Source organism: Terrapene carolina, unplaced genomic scaffold, assembly GCF_002925995.2.
Source record: "Terrapene carolina triunguis isolate 2854851 unplaced genomic scaffold, T_m_triunguis-2.0 Scaffold67, whole genome shotgun sequence".
NCBI lineage: Eukaryota > Metazoa > Chordata > Testudines > Emydidae > Terrapene > Terrapene triunguis.
In genome coordinates, this window is record NW_020664418.1 from 47,385,544 (window position 1) to 47,400,804 (window position 15,261).

The window sequence follows — 15,261 nt, forward strand, 5'->3', positions numbered from 1 at the left end:
CCATCTCTGTGGGACTTGGTAGCAGAGAAGCTACAACAATTCTGTCCACCAGATTCTCTATAGAGTAATATCTTTTCTTTTTTTCCTTCTTATGGCACTTATTTTTTTTAAAGACCTTACCAGCAGCATTTTTTCCTGGATTTTTTAAGTCTGTTTTGTGCTTCATTGAGAGGGGGAGGAGGTATTGTGAGTCAGCAGTTTTGATTCTCAAATAAAGGCATTTGAGGATAGCTGGATGTGTGATATAAAGTCACAGCAGAGCAGAGGTTCATTTGATTCAATGGCTGAGTCAGCAAGAGCAAGTTGCATAGTTTGTCATAACTATAGACAGACTTGTGAACTTTATATCAAAAGGTTGATTTAATCCCAACAAGCTTTTTGGGGGAGTTTTTTTATTTTTTGTTAATTTTATTTCTCTCCTCCGCTTCTGCTCCATTAAGCTGGCTCCAGGTTGTGACAAAGTTCCTGGTATGTGTGTGTTGCTTCCTTGTCTCCACATATCTAAGGAATGTGTATGAGATTGTGAGTCATGAACGTCTTACTTCTAATCCTGGCTCTGCCACAGACTTTGTAGCCTTAAGCAACTCATTCCATCCATTGTGCCTGCCATCCTCATCTCTGCTATGAAAATAATAATATTTACCTACCTGTCCGGGGAGTTGTTCAAAATGTTTTACAAAGCAATTCATCTTCACATGTAAAAGTGCTGTATCATCTAAATATTATTTGTATGTAAAATATATAGTAACCCAATAGAAGGGCTATTTTGTGTATTAATTGTAACTGGTAAGTTGACCACCCATCAACTGGTTACACCAGTGGTCCTCAACCTATTTACCATTATGGGCTGCTGCATATGCAGCTCTCTGTGTTATATGAGCCTCATCCACAGAATATTTATACTATCTGTATGGCCCTGAGAATGTCACATGGGCTGCAGCTGTGTGCTAATTGGGCCACAAGTGGCCCCCGGGCTGTGGGTTGAGAACCACTGGATTACACAATTGTGTTTGCAGTAGCTGGGTGGCGCAGCTTTATAATGTATAAATATATCCACTAAGACTGGGTAGAAGCCATTGGGATACTTTTACATGAGGGATCTGAACATGGGTATCTGGAGAAGAAATGCTAATGCACTAAATCTAGTGATATATGTATGAAGGCCCATTCTGCTTTGAAATGAAAATATAGTTCTGCATCACAGAAATAGATTATTGAATACAAAACTGTTTAGGCTCTAAACAAAGGGAAAGAAAGGTCAGCTGTTCAGTGAAGGTTATTTAATTGCTAAAGGATTGGACTGTTACCAGAGTACAGAGGGCTTTATATGTTGTTTGTTGTTAAGGATTAAACTAAATCTTTGGAAAATGGATAAAGTAGCTTGAAAAAATCCCTCGTTTGATTTTTTTTTTTTTTTTTTTTTTGTAATTTTATTTATTTATTTATTTTGTATAGTGTTTGCTTTTATGTGTATTGTTGGTAACTTGGAGACTGGGGAAAAAATCAATGATTTTTTTTTTTTTAAATTGGAATTTACCTTGATTACAGGTAGGCATTATTTTTATTTTATTAATGACTAACATCATGTGAAGTGAAATTTTGCTTGTTTTTCAAGACAATTTAACCAGATTTAAAGCACCCTCAAACTTTAGGGAAATTCAGACCCAGATCTGGATCTCACCTCCATTCTAAACTAAATGGTGGATTTTTCTGGTCATGTCAACTGTAAGTTAATATTTACTATTAGTACATCATGATGTATTGTATACCATGGAAACATTGGACTGTTCTTAGTCACTCTTCAAAGCTTTCTGGATATAGTACTTGCTGTAAAAAGTTTGAAAACCTGTAGCTCCCTTGTATTCCATCCTAATGAAAAGTCCCACAGAGTGACTGGCAAACCGTAACATGTATTTTTACTGATGAGGGGCAGTCTGTGTATCCAGAAGAATTTCCAAAGAACCCTTTAAACCTATTCAAGGGACACAGGCTGAATGCTTTAAAAAGCATTCCTTACGTGTTTTGGTAATCACTCTGTATTAGAACTGAAATAATTTTGAAAATCTAACATTTGCTTTCTCTGAATGTTTGTCTACGTCATTCAGATCATGTGACTAGCATGCAGAAGTTCTAATTAGATAGATCCACATGTGTTATGGACGCAGAAATTGTTTGACATGCAGTTTCTGTCAACAGATTTATATTAGATAGTTACTTGTCAGAAACTGGATCAGAATACATTAAAGATGTTTTTTATAAAAGTTGATTCCAATTGCAACTGAGTAGGAATGAGTGCCACACCGAAGACATGTCTACATGGAAACACACAGGAAAGTTAAGGTGAATCAACTGAAAATGTGAAGTCAGTGCACATAAATTTAAAAAATAGTTTAACCCTAGTTTGCTGTAACTTTGAACTAAGGACATAAATGCCTGTCTAAAGTGCATTAAACCCCCAAGGGGATGCTCTCAATGTATGTACATTGACTTCACACCTTTGATTTGCCTTAACTTTCTTGAGTGTCCCTCTGTAGACAACCCTTCACAGTAGTGTACACCTTTGACAATAAGATCATTAGTTTAATTCAAGAAGAGGCTGCAACAACAATAGTTTCCATATACTCTGCACCTTGGGATCAAATTATTTTTCTTCTTGGTATGGTTTTCCAAAGGTGAGACATGGGTAACTGTCACCGCTCAAACAAAATCTGTATGAAAGCTGAAGCAAGATTTTTTTTTTTTTTTTAAATGGGAAATGTGTAGCTAGCTTGAAGTAGTAACTTTATGGCTTAGCCTATGCTTAAAAGTGAGGTCAACATAACTGTCAGTCAGGGGTGTGAAAAATACACACCCTGGAGTGCCACATCTATGCCAACGTAACCGTGGTGTGGATACCGCTATGTCTATGGGAGAATGCTTCCACCAGTGTAGCTACTGTCTCTCAGGAGGTGGTCATACAATGACAAAAAACCCCTTTGTCAGAGTAGACTTTGTCTACGGTGATCTCGCTATGCCAATACAGTCTCCATAGGGTAGACATACCCTCTATAACAAATCAAACCTTATCTGTTGTCTAAAACATTTGAAATAGTTGTGAATTGTGTGTGAGCTGCCCACAACTGAGTCGTTTAACTAAAATTCCAGTCTTAGTTGAGTAAGACCACATCTTGATTATCATATAAAATGATTTAGCTAATGCCTTTGGTGCTGAATACTCCATGATTAGCAGCATGTTCAGAACATTCCTCTTCTCTAGACATGTTTTAATTAAATTTCTAAATTTACCCTTTATAAACCTCAGTTGGTAAGAGGCTAATTGAAACCAGTATTTCGCTCCACTGTTTAAGTAAGACTGAGATATTTCAGAGAGTCTGGAAAACATGCCATCCTGAGCTCTTGTATGCAGTGTAGTTGTAGCCGTGTCAGTCCCAGGATATTAGAGAGACAAGGTGGGTGAGGTAATATCTTTTATTGGACCAACTTCTGTTGGTGAGAGAGACAAGCTTTTGAGCCACACAGAGCTCAAAGTAGGTACTGAAGAATAGCTCTGTGTGGCTTGAAAGCTTCTCTCTCTCACCAACAGAAGTTGGTCCAATAAAAGATGTCACGTCACCCACTTTGTCATTCTGAGCTCTTGACAGTTTTTTCCACTGACCAGCTTTTTTGCACTCTGTAGTCTGCTAGCAGAAAACCACAGGGCCTGATTTTCAGAGGTGCTGAATATCCATAATTCCCATCTCATTCAATTGGAGTGATGGATGCTGAAAACACCTGCAAATCAGGCAATTGGATTTTCTGTGCCACTAAGCACTACACTCTCACACTCCAGCTCTTACTTTATAGAAAGACAGGAGAGTTTACTGTAACTTGAAATCTAGGACAACTGTATTTTAAATTCTGTGACATGCCTGTTTGCCCAAGAGCTATCCCCATCATTACCATCTCGATCTGTATCTCCTGTTCTTATATAGAGAAAATATATATACAGAGATTAATAGTACAGTGGAAAAACAGGACCTCTGTAAGCAAAAATAGATTGTTGGTGCTTACAGCCTGCTACTGTAATTTCTGAGAGATGTTTACCTTCTACTGCAGTAGTTTCTTTTAATCCATTATGTAGGTGTATGCTTCTGTCTACAAGCAAGACCTAAATTGTCTGTTTCAAGATTCCTGTTGATTATGATGGAAGAGAATGAATTTCCTTTGTCAGTTATTTCTGAGTTCTTACTGAGTTTTCAGTATCTTTTGTTGTTGTCGTTCTTTTAACCTCTGATTGAAACCCTTGTTTATAGCAAACTTGAGTCTGGCGGTAAGGCCTCCTGTGGAGGTCTTGTTAATTGGGCAGAAGCAACTAATAAAATTGTCGGGTTTTGCACCAACCTCAGTCCCCGAGGCTTCCCTTCTTCCTATGATCTGCTCCAGTGTCTGTTTTTGTTTCAGTTCAGTTCATACATGTTACTGAGACTGCCTGCTCGAAAAGCATATGTTTCAGGTTTTCTGTGACATCAGGAACGCTGTGGCAAAAGAGAAAGAACCAAGAGAAGGATTCTTGGTTTTTCAGTCCAATCTATAAACTTCTTTTTCAGATTTATTTTGTGCTGTTGGTTGCAGAGCCCTTACTCTGCAGGATTTGTGCCAGAGCCCTTCAACTCATCTGGCCACCTCTTTACCTTCCTCGTCTGAAGTTTGTTTTCCAGCTTTTGAAGGTTGAGGACATGGTTTGTCAGTCTGGAGAGAGAATATTATACAAAACAAAGTGTGCTTGGCTATATTTTCTTTTATCATTGAAGGTCTGGTTTTTAAGTAGAGCTGTCTCCATTTTGGTCCTCATTGATGTTTGTGTCCTGATGATACTAAACCTGAAAATTGTATCTTAATCCATCCCAGAAATGAGGTGATGGCTAACCTGCAGGCAACTCCTGACACTAACCTTTTTTATTTATGGGCTACTCAAGGGCATGTGGGAAATTGAGCAGTTTCTCTGATGACTGACTGCAGTGGCAGCCTCTATATTATGGGCTGATCCTCAGTGGTTTAAATCAGTGTGAGTAGCTCCACTGATTTCAATGGAGCAGCTCCACTGATTTCAATGGAGCATCTGTTACCAGTTATCTTTAAGAAGGCTTATGTTTCCACTTGGAAGAAGCAGGAGGAAAATAGTCTGAATCTCTTCTTTTCTTGGCAATATATGAGGACTTCCTCAAGATCCTAACATACTTCTGGCTTCTTGTCTAATCTTAGTCTGCATTGCTTCTTGGGTAGGTGGCAATGGGAGAGTGTTGGAGGAAGATCTGAACCAGGCATTAAAGACTACTTCTGAGTGGATACATTCTTCTCGCATTCTTCCTAGCTGCTGGGCAGGTGTTCAGTAATTTGGCATATGCTGAACTACTGTTTTGGGGGAAGCTGTTAAAATAAATACATATTATGCTGTGGTAGAATTTCTAGAAATGGCTCCTCTAGTTCATCCTCATCAACCCTCAAGGCCTCAGAGAAATTCAGACCAAAGAAAAATGTAACATCTTCTATCATCTTGGGCACGTCACACCATCATCTTTGCCTCAGTTTCTCCATAGGTAGAATGGAATAATGATACTTGCCTTCTGTTCTATAGTTCATTGAGTTATGCGGATCTGATGTGGTATAGTAGAGCTTATTATTGTTTATTTTTTCAGAGGAGAGGATCCTAAAGGTCAGAACATGATTTAGCCTTTATAGAATGTAGTGAGAAAAGGAATTGTGCCATTTACTTGGTTGCTATCAATTACCATATCTTCACTGGATGTAGGAAAGAACTTGATGAATTTTCTACTCTATCCCCCCCCCCAAAAAGCATTCTTTTAAGCTTCGCTATGCTCTTTGTATGAAAGAATGGAGCAACCAGATGCATAGGAAGGAACGGGTTGTGTCCAGGCATGTGATAAGTTTGCAGTCCTGTCTGTTTTTGCAACAGAAATACTGCGCAATAGTTTTTGCAAAGTGATAGAGGAGTTTTGTTTCAGTGGAACTACTCATGGAGTAAAATACTACTCTGTGTTAGTCAAGGTAGGAGAATCTGGACCTTAGAGCGCTATTCGAGAAAGATGTGAAGCACAAGCTAGTCACATTCAATCAATACCTAACATAGAAGTCAGTGAGACAGAAGCACATACTGCAGGGCTTTGCTGAACTGGGGCTTATATATGCCAACACATATGAAGAAACTCCTATTTGGATTTTTTTCTTTTATCTCTATTAAATAGATGGACAGATAAAGTTAATGCATTGGTGCCAAATACAGGTTATCCAGTCGTGAGCATTAATTTTGAAATCAAATCTATTGTAAAAATGGAAAGTAGATTATATTGAAAATTGACAGAATGTACAGAAATTATTACTGTTTTTGTGGCAAAGAACAGTGTCCTTGGCACATTTTGAATGAATTTACATATCTTGGATAAATCTTCGGGGACTGTGTTCTGGCTGTCATATTTCTTACGCAGCATTTGAGTTACACCACAAGTAAAGAGAGACTGTTGACACTAGAAGAAGCTTTTGTACTAGCATAAGATATTGCTCTATGCTACCTATTATTCCACAAACCATTTCTTCTGTGAGAAGAAAAATAAATGGGAAATTTCTCTTATCACCTAATTTCAGTACAGTCGTGCAGAATAGAAACCACTTTGTCTTTCAAAATGTATAAGATGTCCTCATGATCTTAGTTCAGAATTTTTTTCAGTCCCTGATTGCGGTGGTTCATGCAAATCATGTAGTGCACTGCCTACTTTCTTTTTAAAGTTGACAGGTGTGTAGGCGCTTGGAAAAGCGTTACTGTCACTGTTCCAGAAAACAGCCCCCAGTAGATCTGAAGGATACTGTACCTTCTTGTGCAGTCACAGAATCGCCTCTTTTTGAATAGATTGTAAAAATACACACACCTAAAATTAATAAAAATCAGCAACTCGTAACAAATATTTGAAGTATTCAGGCACAAAGATTTACAGATAACTTATTACCTCAAAAAGTATTTTAAAAGAGTATTAACGTGGTATATTATTAATTATTCTGTCACAGATGTGAATCCAAAATGATCTTACCCTCTTTTAAAATGTAAATAGAAATATATTTGGTTTGGTCTAATGGGTTTGGCATTATTGCTAGTGTGCTTTGAAAATGAAGAGTTCTTTTCTGCTTCTCTGGGGCTAGATTGTGACATTACCATCTAGCACAGAGTAAGCGGTAGCAGTCTCCTTTCCAGTCTCCCAGCTGCTCCAAGGAGGGAGCATGCTGCTTCACGTTTCAAGGTACGCTGTCTAGATTGATGGGCCTTAAAAGGGACCTAGCAACCTAGCTTAAGTGGTAGCATCTGGATGACATTTTGCCCCTTCAGGAGTCCATGGGTGAGATTATGCACTGCTCCTTTAGAAGGCCCAGCTCTGTCCCCAGGGACAAGTAGGGACTAAAGTGGATTTTAGCCAGCTGTTCACCCTTCAGATTCTGGACTGCTCAAGGGGCCCTTTGTCTAATTTAGTTGGCTCTTGGAGCCTAAGTTATGGTAGCCTTTCTGGGCTTCCCTATGGGCAGCAGCACTGGTTAGATTCTCCACTGTCGGCATTCTGTGCTGTTGGCCCTGCCCCTGACACACTCCTTCTGATTCCAGCTATGCTCCTGGCATACCCTCTGTGCCGTGATTGCTAGAGTGACAGCCCTGGCCAGAACAGGGGCTTTTACCTGTTATAAAGGGGCCGGCGCAAGATTATGAACCTCTCCCCATGTATGGCAATATTATTGATTGATTGATGGGAAGCTGATCTCTGCTACTACTCACACACAATCTGAAAAAGTAGCCCCAGTTACATAGTTTGCAAGAAAATCCTGCTTTTCAATTGGTCCGCATGCATATGCCTAAATTTAACTTAGACCTATGCACAGCACATTTGTTCTGGTTTGACTTTATTGCAGTGAATTGCTTAGAAATGCAAAAGCAGAATTGTGTAATTATTGCAGTTACAGAAATGTCCCTTGTGCAAGAGGTGGAGAATTAAGTCTGCAGTGTTGTGTCTGAGGGCAGGAGGGAAGAGGTAATGCAACATACCCCAAGAGGTTTATGACTAGGCAGGATGGGAACCAGAGCCAGCACCCAACCCTGTAAACCTAATACTTTGACACTGGTGCTGCATTTTCTTTAAAAAGACATAAGTTCTGCTGCTTAGTTGTGTGTGTGTGTGTGTGTGTGTGTGTGTGTGTGTGTGTGTTTCTCCCCCTCTCCCCCCCCCCCCCCCCCTTGCCCCAGAAGGCATTCTGTAGGCTTAGTCCCTCCAGCCTGACTATTCAGGCACGGCACTTTCTAGTGTGGCTCTGGCTGAGTTAGCTATGCAGCTTATATATTGGTTACTGCTAGCTAGCTGATCATGTATTTATTGTATGTGCTATCCTATGTAGAATTATAGGGTGCCTTTAACAAATGGAGAGACCTTACTGATCATGGCTACAAAAGCTGGACTCGTTCACTACTGCAGGGTCTAATATCTGTGCTTGTGTTGGAAAGCGATAGAAATGAATGGAAATGGTACCACCTGTTGATTTAAAATAATACTTGGAATACTGAAACATTGGATGGCTTGATTATTTCTTGCTTTGATGGAACTCTGGCAAAGGCATAGCTTTTTGACAGTGAAAAACTGACTCCAAGACCGCATACAGCAATGGTGATGAATTTTAATAGGTAGTTTGTCTTTGAATAAGAGTTTATATAAAGATACAGTATCTACCAGAGTGTCTTCTGCACCCAGACTTTTTCACGCTCAATTACTACCTCTTCCAGCTGATCAAGCTGCCTTAATGTTTCTCAGAGTGCATTAGTCTTGAAGATACTGGTTTATGAATTCCCCATAATCTTCCTCTGTTTGTTTCGTAAAATTTCATATGCAAGGCCCTGGGACGACATATCTACAGAAATTTGGGGATCTATAGGACTTTCTCCCTTCCTCTTGCTCCATATTCCTTACTCTACAACTTGGCTCTTACAGGGAATTTCACCTGGTAAGGACCAAAAGAATAGAGATTTCCCTCTGCTCTTTCCAGACTTCTGAGTTCCCTGGGTTAGTTCAAATTCCCCACCTTTGAGAACTTAACTACCAATGTGTTGTTGCTAGAGATTTGTTTGTTGTGCAGATCGCCCCTTCCCTGACAAACTGAAATGTTATATTTTTTTTATCTGTGGCAATTGATAAGGATATTCCATATGAGCAATATGGCAGCTGTAAGATTTGCAAAGAGAAAATGCTGAATGAGTTGAAATTTTTCTTTTCCTCAAAAAGGATATTGAAATGTGGTCTGGCATCCTGTCTATATGAGTCTGGTTTCTTGGTCCTTCCAGTTGTATATTTCTACCACTGAGGGCAGGTCTTCACTACGGCGGGGGGAAGGGGGGAGGGTCGATTTTCAGATATGCAAATTCAGCTACGCGAATAGCGTAGCTGAATTCGACGTATCGGAGCCGACTTACCCCGCTGTGAGGACGGCGGCAAAATCGACCTCCGCGGCTCCCAGTTGACAGCGCTTACTCCCACCTCCGCTGGTGGAGTAAGAGCGTCGATTCAGGGATCGATTGTCGCGTCCTGACGAGACGCGATAATTCGATCCCCGAGAGATCGATTTCTACCCGCCGATTCAGGCGGGTAGTGTAGACCTAGCCTTAGAGACAATCTCTTGTTTCCTCTGACTGGCCTTCAAGAGGGTGCAATAGCGCCTTAAAGGGAAGCTTTGTAGGAAGCCTTTTGTTAGCAAATGTAACAGCCCCCCTCAAGACTACTTGCAAATAAAGACATGGATTTTGGCACGCCCCCCTCCCAGTAGTCAACAGCATACAGACCAGATTTTCTAGAGTTATTATTATCCCCCCATTCAGGCCAGACTTTCAGAAGACCTCCATCCCCATTTAGGCACCAAAATCCGTGGCCAGAGCTGAACATGGTGAGTGCTGAACGCTCTGTTATTTAGGCATATGCTTTTCAAAAGTGCCTAAGTGACTTAGGAGCACAAGTCCATTGAATTTCAATGAGACTTGTCCTTCTAAGCAACTTGAGTGCTTTTAAAAATCCTGCCCTAGGTGCCTAAATAGGATCTGAGCTCTTTTGAAAGACAGGCCCCAATTATGGTGTCTGAGCACTTGTACATCCGTCTTTGAGCTCTTTTGAAAATCTGGCCCTTTGTGTTAGACCCAGGACAATGTGTCTTCTGCATAGAAATCATGTTAGACAAAAATGATTCTTTAGTTTAATACACCTTAATGGACCATATGTTCTTGATCATCACAGGCCCTATTTAATGCAAAGAAATAAATAGCTGAAAAGGACACTATGAAGGAGTTCAGTTTTAATTGGAGCATACTGAAGCTCTGGAAAGGTGCTCCAGTTAGCCATAGGGAGCCATTTTAAAGGATGCAAAATTTGGATGGGTGACACAAAGAATATCAAGAACCCTTCCCTCTCTTCACCCTCCTGTAATTTTATAGCTTTCCTATAAAGCATATACGGCTGTACTTCCAAAGTGTATTTATCTGTATCCGCAAAAAGAACAGGAGTACTTGTGGCACCTTAGAGACTAACAAATGTATTAGAGCATAAGCTTTCGTGGGCTTCAGCCCACGCATCCGAAGAAGTGGGCTGTAGCCCACGAAAGCTTATGCTCTAATAAATTTGTTAGTCTCTAAGGTGCCACAAGTACTCTTGTTCTTTTTGCGGATACAGACTAACACGGCTGCTACTCTGAAACCTGAAATTTATCTGTCTTTGTATCTCTTTATTAAACAATATGTTCAACATTGGTTAGGAATGTGCATGGAATGTTTGTTTAGTTCTCCTTCAGTGACCAGGTAGGTGAGGTAATATCTTTTATTGGACCAACTTCTGTTGGTGAGAGAGACAAGCTTTCAAGCTACACAGAGTGCTTCTTCAGGTCTGGGAAAGGCACTCCGAGTGCCACAGCTAAATACAAGATCGAACAGATAGTTTAGCATAAGTAGTTAGCTCATATGCTAAGGGACCATTCAAGGTGAAGTGGCCCATGATGAATGGACAATCTGGTCTCTTACTGGCGAGCTGTGAGTGTAGCACATGGCCATTTGATTAAACTATAACCTGCTGAAGACTTCAGCTGACATGGTACACTCTCTGACTTAGTAAATGGACATAAGGTGAGTGGGTCTGTCAGCATGTGCTCTTTGAAAACATGAGCTGCTTATTCTCATCTGTCAGCAAACTTCCGGTGCAGGGTTTAGAATTTGCTTGCATCAATGCTCAAGAGTTTACTGTAACATAATAAAGGGTACTTAACTCCTGTTAATCATTGCCTGCTCTTATTTTTATCATGTAATTATCACAGTAAGAAAAGAGACAGAGGACAGCTGCATTCCCCCAAATATATATTTTACTTCATCTGATGCTAAGTTATTTTTTCACTGGGCATATTTGAGAAAATTCTAGTGACTAGTTTGCTTTTTGTCTTAGGCTTGGGAAGTTAGATGAGAAAAAGTACCCCTCTTTCTTTACAGTTCAGCTTTATAACAGTGTCTGTCTGCTGGACTTCTTTAGCTATTGAGCTTTTCTACATGGAAAAATGTTTTATTACAGCTATGTTGAAATAACTGTTCCATTATAGTGATACTGGTGTAAGTCCCTGTGTGGACACTTGATTCTGGTATAACTACTCTGCTCCCAAATTATTCTGTTAATATCTGAATAAAATCACTCTGATCCCAGAATAAAGTGTCCATACAGGGACTTATAACCAGTATTACTATAGTGCAGAAAAATGATTATAGTATAGTTTATACCAGGAAATTTTCCCATGTAGACTAGTTCATATGTAAAGTTAGCCTTACAAAATTACACTTGTCCAGGGTGAGTAGATTGTGCATTTTTTGTTAATAAGTGAGTAAAATATTATATTTCTACTCATCCTCTTGGTAAGGGTGAATGAGCTGATCTTGTGCCTGGGCTAGTAAATCTTCAGCATTATTGCAATGAGAATAGGCTTCAGTATTGGAGAAATAGACCTCAGGAATTCTCATACTCTGTATACAACTTGCTTAATAAAGTGATAATGCTTAGAAAGAACTAAGTTAACCTTAATTGTGCCTTGTCTAACTCAACCGTTCAGACTTTTAACTGATCTAGGAGTAGGGTGGCGTACAAGCTCTGATAGTGATCGTATTCAGGGAAAGGGCTGTTAATAATGTCTAGTTTTTTGTTTTGTGTGTGTTTTTTTTTTTTTTTTTTTTTTTAACCCTTTCATTTTCAGATAGTTGGATTAAGTTTTCTCACAAATGGGCTCTTAATTGAACCTGCTTACCCTTTCTTGAAACCTTTCTTGATGCTAATTCCGTGTCTGCTGTGGAAGCTCAAAGAGGGATAACTTCTAATTTTGGGTGCTCTCTTTGGCTCTGAAGGAGCAGTTTAGCGGAAGTGAAGTGAGGGAAGTCACGTGCCTGATACTTTTACCATCCGTTCAGACTTATTGCTATATTAAGATAATTTGTCGCTGCTGTTTAGAGAATCTACCTTGCAGCAATTGAAGTGGTCTGTGTCTGGCTGAGAACTTAGAATGCATCTTCCCTTCCATCATGGTTTTGAAAGTGAATAGTATTTATAAAGTGATGCTTAGAAATGGTTTTTCTGGATATCATCCTTCACTTCTTTAAAATCATCCCTAGAGAAAGTGTTCCTGCTGCATTCTCTAAAGGGCTGTGAGCCAGCTCCTGAAATCCTTACTCTCACAGCACTAAGTTCATTGGGAATGTTGCCTGGGTAAGAGCTTCATGATTTGGCTGAGCAATAATTTGAAGGCTTGTCCCTAGATATTTGCTGCAGCTGCAATTTATTATTGTTGTTGGATTCAGGAATCTGTGTATCTGCCTGGGTTCTTGTTCGGATGTACTGTTTCTTAGACATGACATACTTTTAAGACCTGGAGCTAAATTATGGTTTGTTTTCTTCATGTAGAAGTTGAACGTATTGGCTGCTGTCCCAAATTTAGCTGTCCTTTGAATTGCTATATTTGGCTCTTCTTCTTTATTTTTCGACCAATATTAAATCAAGCTTTCTGGTTGGCATGTTATTGACTAGAAGAAGTAATGAACTTGAAACCTTTTTGACTGGTTATTATTGAATCAGTTTATTTGATCCCCGCAGTGGCTATTTTATGTATGTATTTTCTGTTTGTGCATGATTGGAATGGCTTAATTGCTTTAGTCTATTGGCTATGCTTTATTTGCTCCTGTTCTCTGCCTGTGGTACACAACAATTTAGTCTCCGGAGGATTATAATACTTTGGTGTAATTCTGGTTGTTGGGGGTTGATGTGTGAGTACTAGGTGGTCTTGGTGCCCTGTGACATACAGGAGGTCAGACGAGATGATCTGATGGTCCCTTGTGGCTTTAAACTCTCTGACTTTCTTTGTATCACAATGGAAGTCAGAGGTTTTTGAATGGATTGTCAGATCTTTAATCACATGTGCAGATCAGTGTTTAAAACATTTAGACAAACTTTGCAGGAAGTTGCATATCACCTATTAAAAATCTGAACCCAAAAATAGTTTGTGTGGAGGTGGTGTAATATTAATCAAACCATTAACCAGTACTGCTGAGTCATTGAACCCACTAGGTGGATCAAGGAGTTCCACCAGGCATGAATTTGGTCCAGTGCCTCAAAGAGGAGGGGGATAGATATTATCTAGCTGCTCTTGTATTATTTTGTCTGTACTGAAACTATTTACATACACCAAGGACCTAGTTGTGTGACTCTTGCTAGTGTGCACGTAAGACGTGATCTGGCAAGATGATGCATGTAAGTGCAAGGATTCAGGGTCTTACTCCAGTAGTCTTTGATTTCAGTGGTGGTACTCCTCTTACCCCTGCAACATTGCTTAGTCCTGGTCTACTTTTAAAAGTTAGATTGATCTGGCTTTGTCATTCAGAGCTGAAAATTTTATGCCCTGACTGCTGTAGTTAGATTGACCTAACCCCCAGTATAGACATGGATAGGTTGACCGTAGAGTTCTTTCAATGACCTAAGTACCACCTCTCAAGGCTGGTCTACACTAGGCGGGGGTGTCGATGTAAGATACGCAACTTCAGTTACGGGAATAGCGTAGCTGAAGTCGACGTATCTTATTTCGACTTACCTCCCGTCCTCACGGCGCGAGATCGACGGCTGCGGCTCCCCCGTCGACTCCGCTACCGCCGCTCGCCCTGGTGGAGTTCCGGAGTCGACAGGAGCGCGTTCGGGGATCGATATATCGCGTCTAGACGAGATGCGATATATCGATCCCCTATAGATCGATCGCTACCCGCCGATCCGGCGGGTCGTCTGGACGTACCCTCAGAAAGGTGGATTAACTGTATTGATGCAAAAACCCCTTCTGTTGATGTTGGAAGTGTCTATACAACGGTGCTGCAGTGCTATATCTGTGCCACTGTAATGGCTGTAGTGTAGACATATCCTCAGTGAGCTCAGATAGCTTAATCAAATTACACTCTCTTTGCTGCATAGGACAAATTTAGAGGCGCTGCAGAAGAAGCTGGAAGAGTTAGAATTGGATGAGCAGCAACGTAAACGTCTTGAAGCTTTCCTTACTCAGAAGCAAAAAGTTGGGGAACTGAAGGATGACGACTTTGAGAAAATCAGTGAACTGGGAGCAGGAAACGGCGGCGTGGTCTTCAAAGTATCTCACAAACCTTCTGGCCTCATTATGGCAAGAAAGGTGAGAACCTCCGTGGCAACAGGAGCTTTAATGATGCCTTTTCAAAGTTTAGTGCCCATCAAAAAGTGACATTGACACACAGAATATTACTAAAGACCAACTTCCAGGAGAAGTGGAAATGCCTTCTAAAAATAGCAAAGGTCAAATACTTCTTTAGCCTCCATTTCCCCTGTCTGCGAACATGGTATTATGTTCCACGTTGTAGCGATGAAAGGCCAATAATCCCCTCCCTTTTTTGTTAGCAGGTTCTCATATTTTGTAAAGTAGGAGGTATTTTATTTACTGCCAAAAATCTTCTCTCTCTCTCTCTCTCTCTCTCTCTCGCTCTCTCTGACGCAAAATCTAAATACACTGTAGAACCTCACTAATGACTAGGATATCCACAACTAATTACTAAATGTTTTGGATTAGCAAAGCGGCATATCCTGTCCCCTAAGCCAGGCTTGTGTACAGAGGCTTAATACATTTTACACTGTTGGGGTTGGAGGAGGGGGAAATTCTCCTCCTCATACCTCT

At 40.3% G+C, this 15,261-nt stretch overlaps 1 protein-coding gene across 1 annotated transcript in view; it reads left to right on the forward strand.

Annotated features, from left to right (window-relative positions):
* MAP2K1 (mitogen-activated protein kinase kinase 1) overlaps positions 1–15,261 on the forward strand; it is a 61,404-nt gene that overhangs the window by 12,615 nt on the left and 33,528 nt on the right. The window contains exon 2 of the mRNA XM_024205532.2: positions 14,535–14,745. Within this exon, the coding sequence (XP_024061300.1) occupies positions 14,535–14,745 (211 nt within the window). The remainder of the gene's footprint in view (positions 1–14,534; positions 14,746–15,261) is intronic.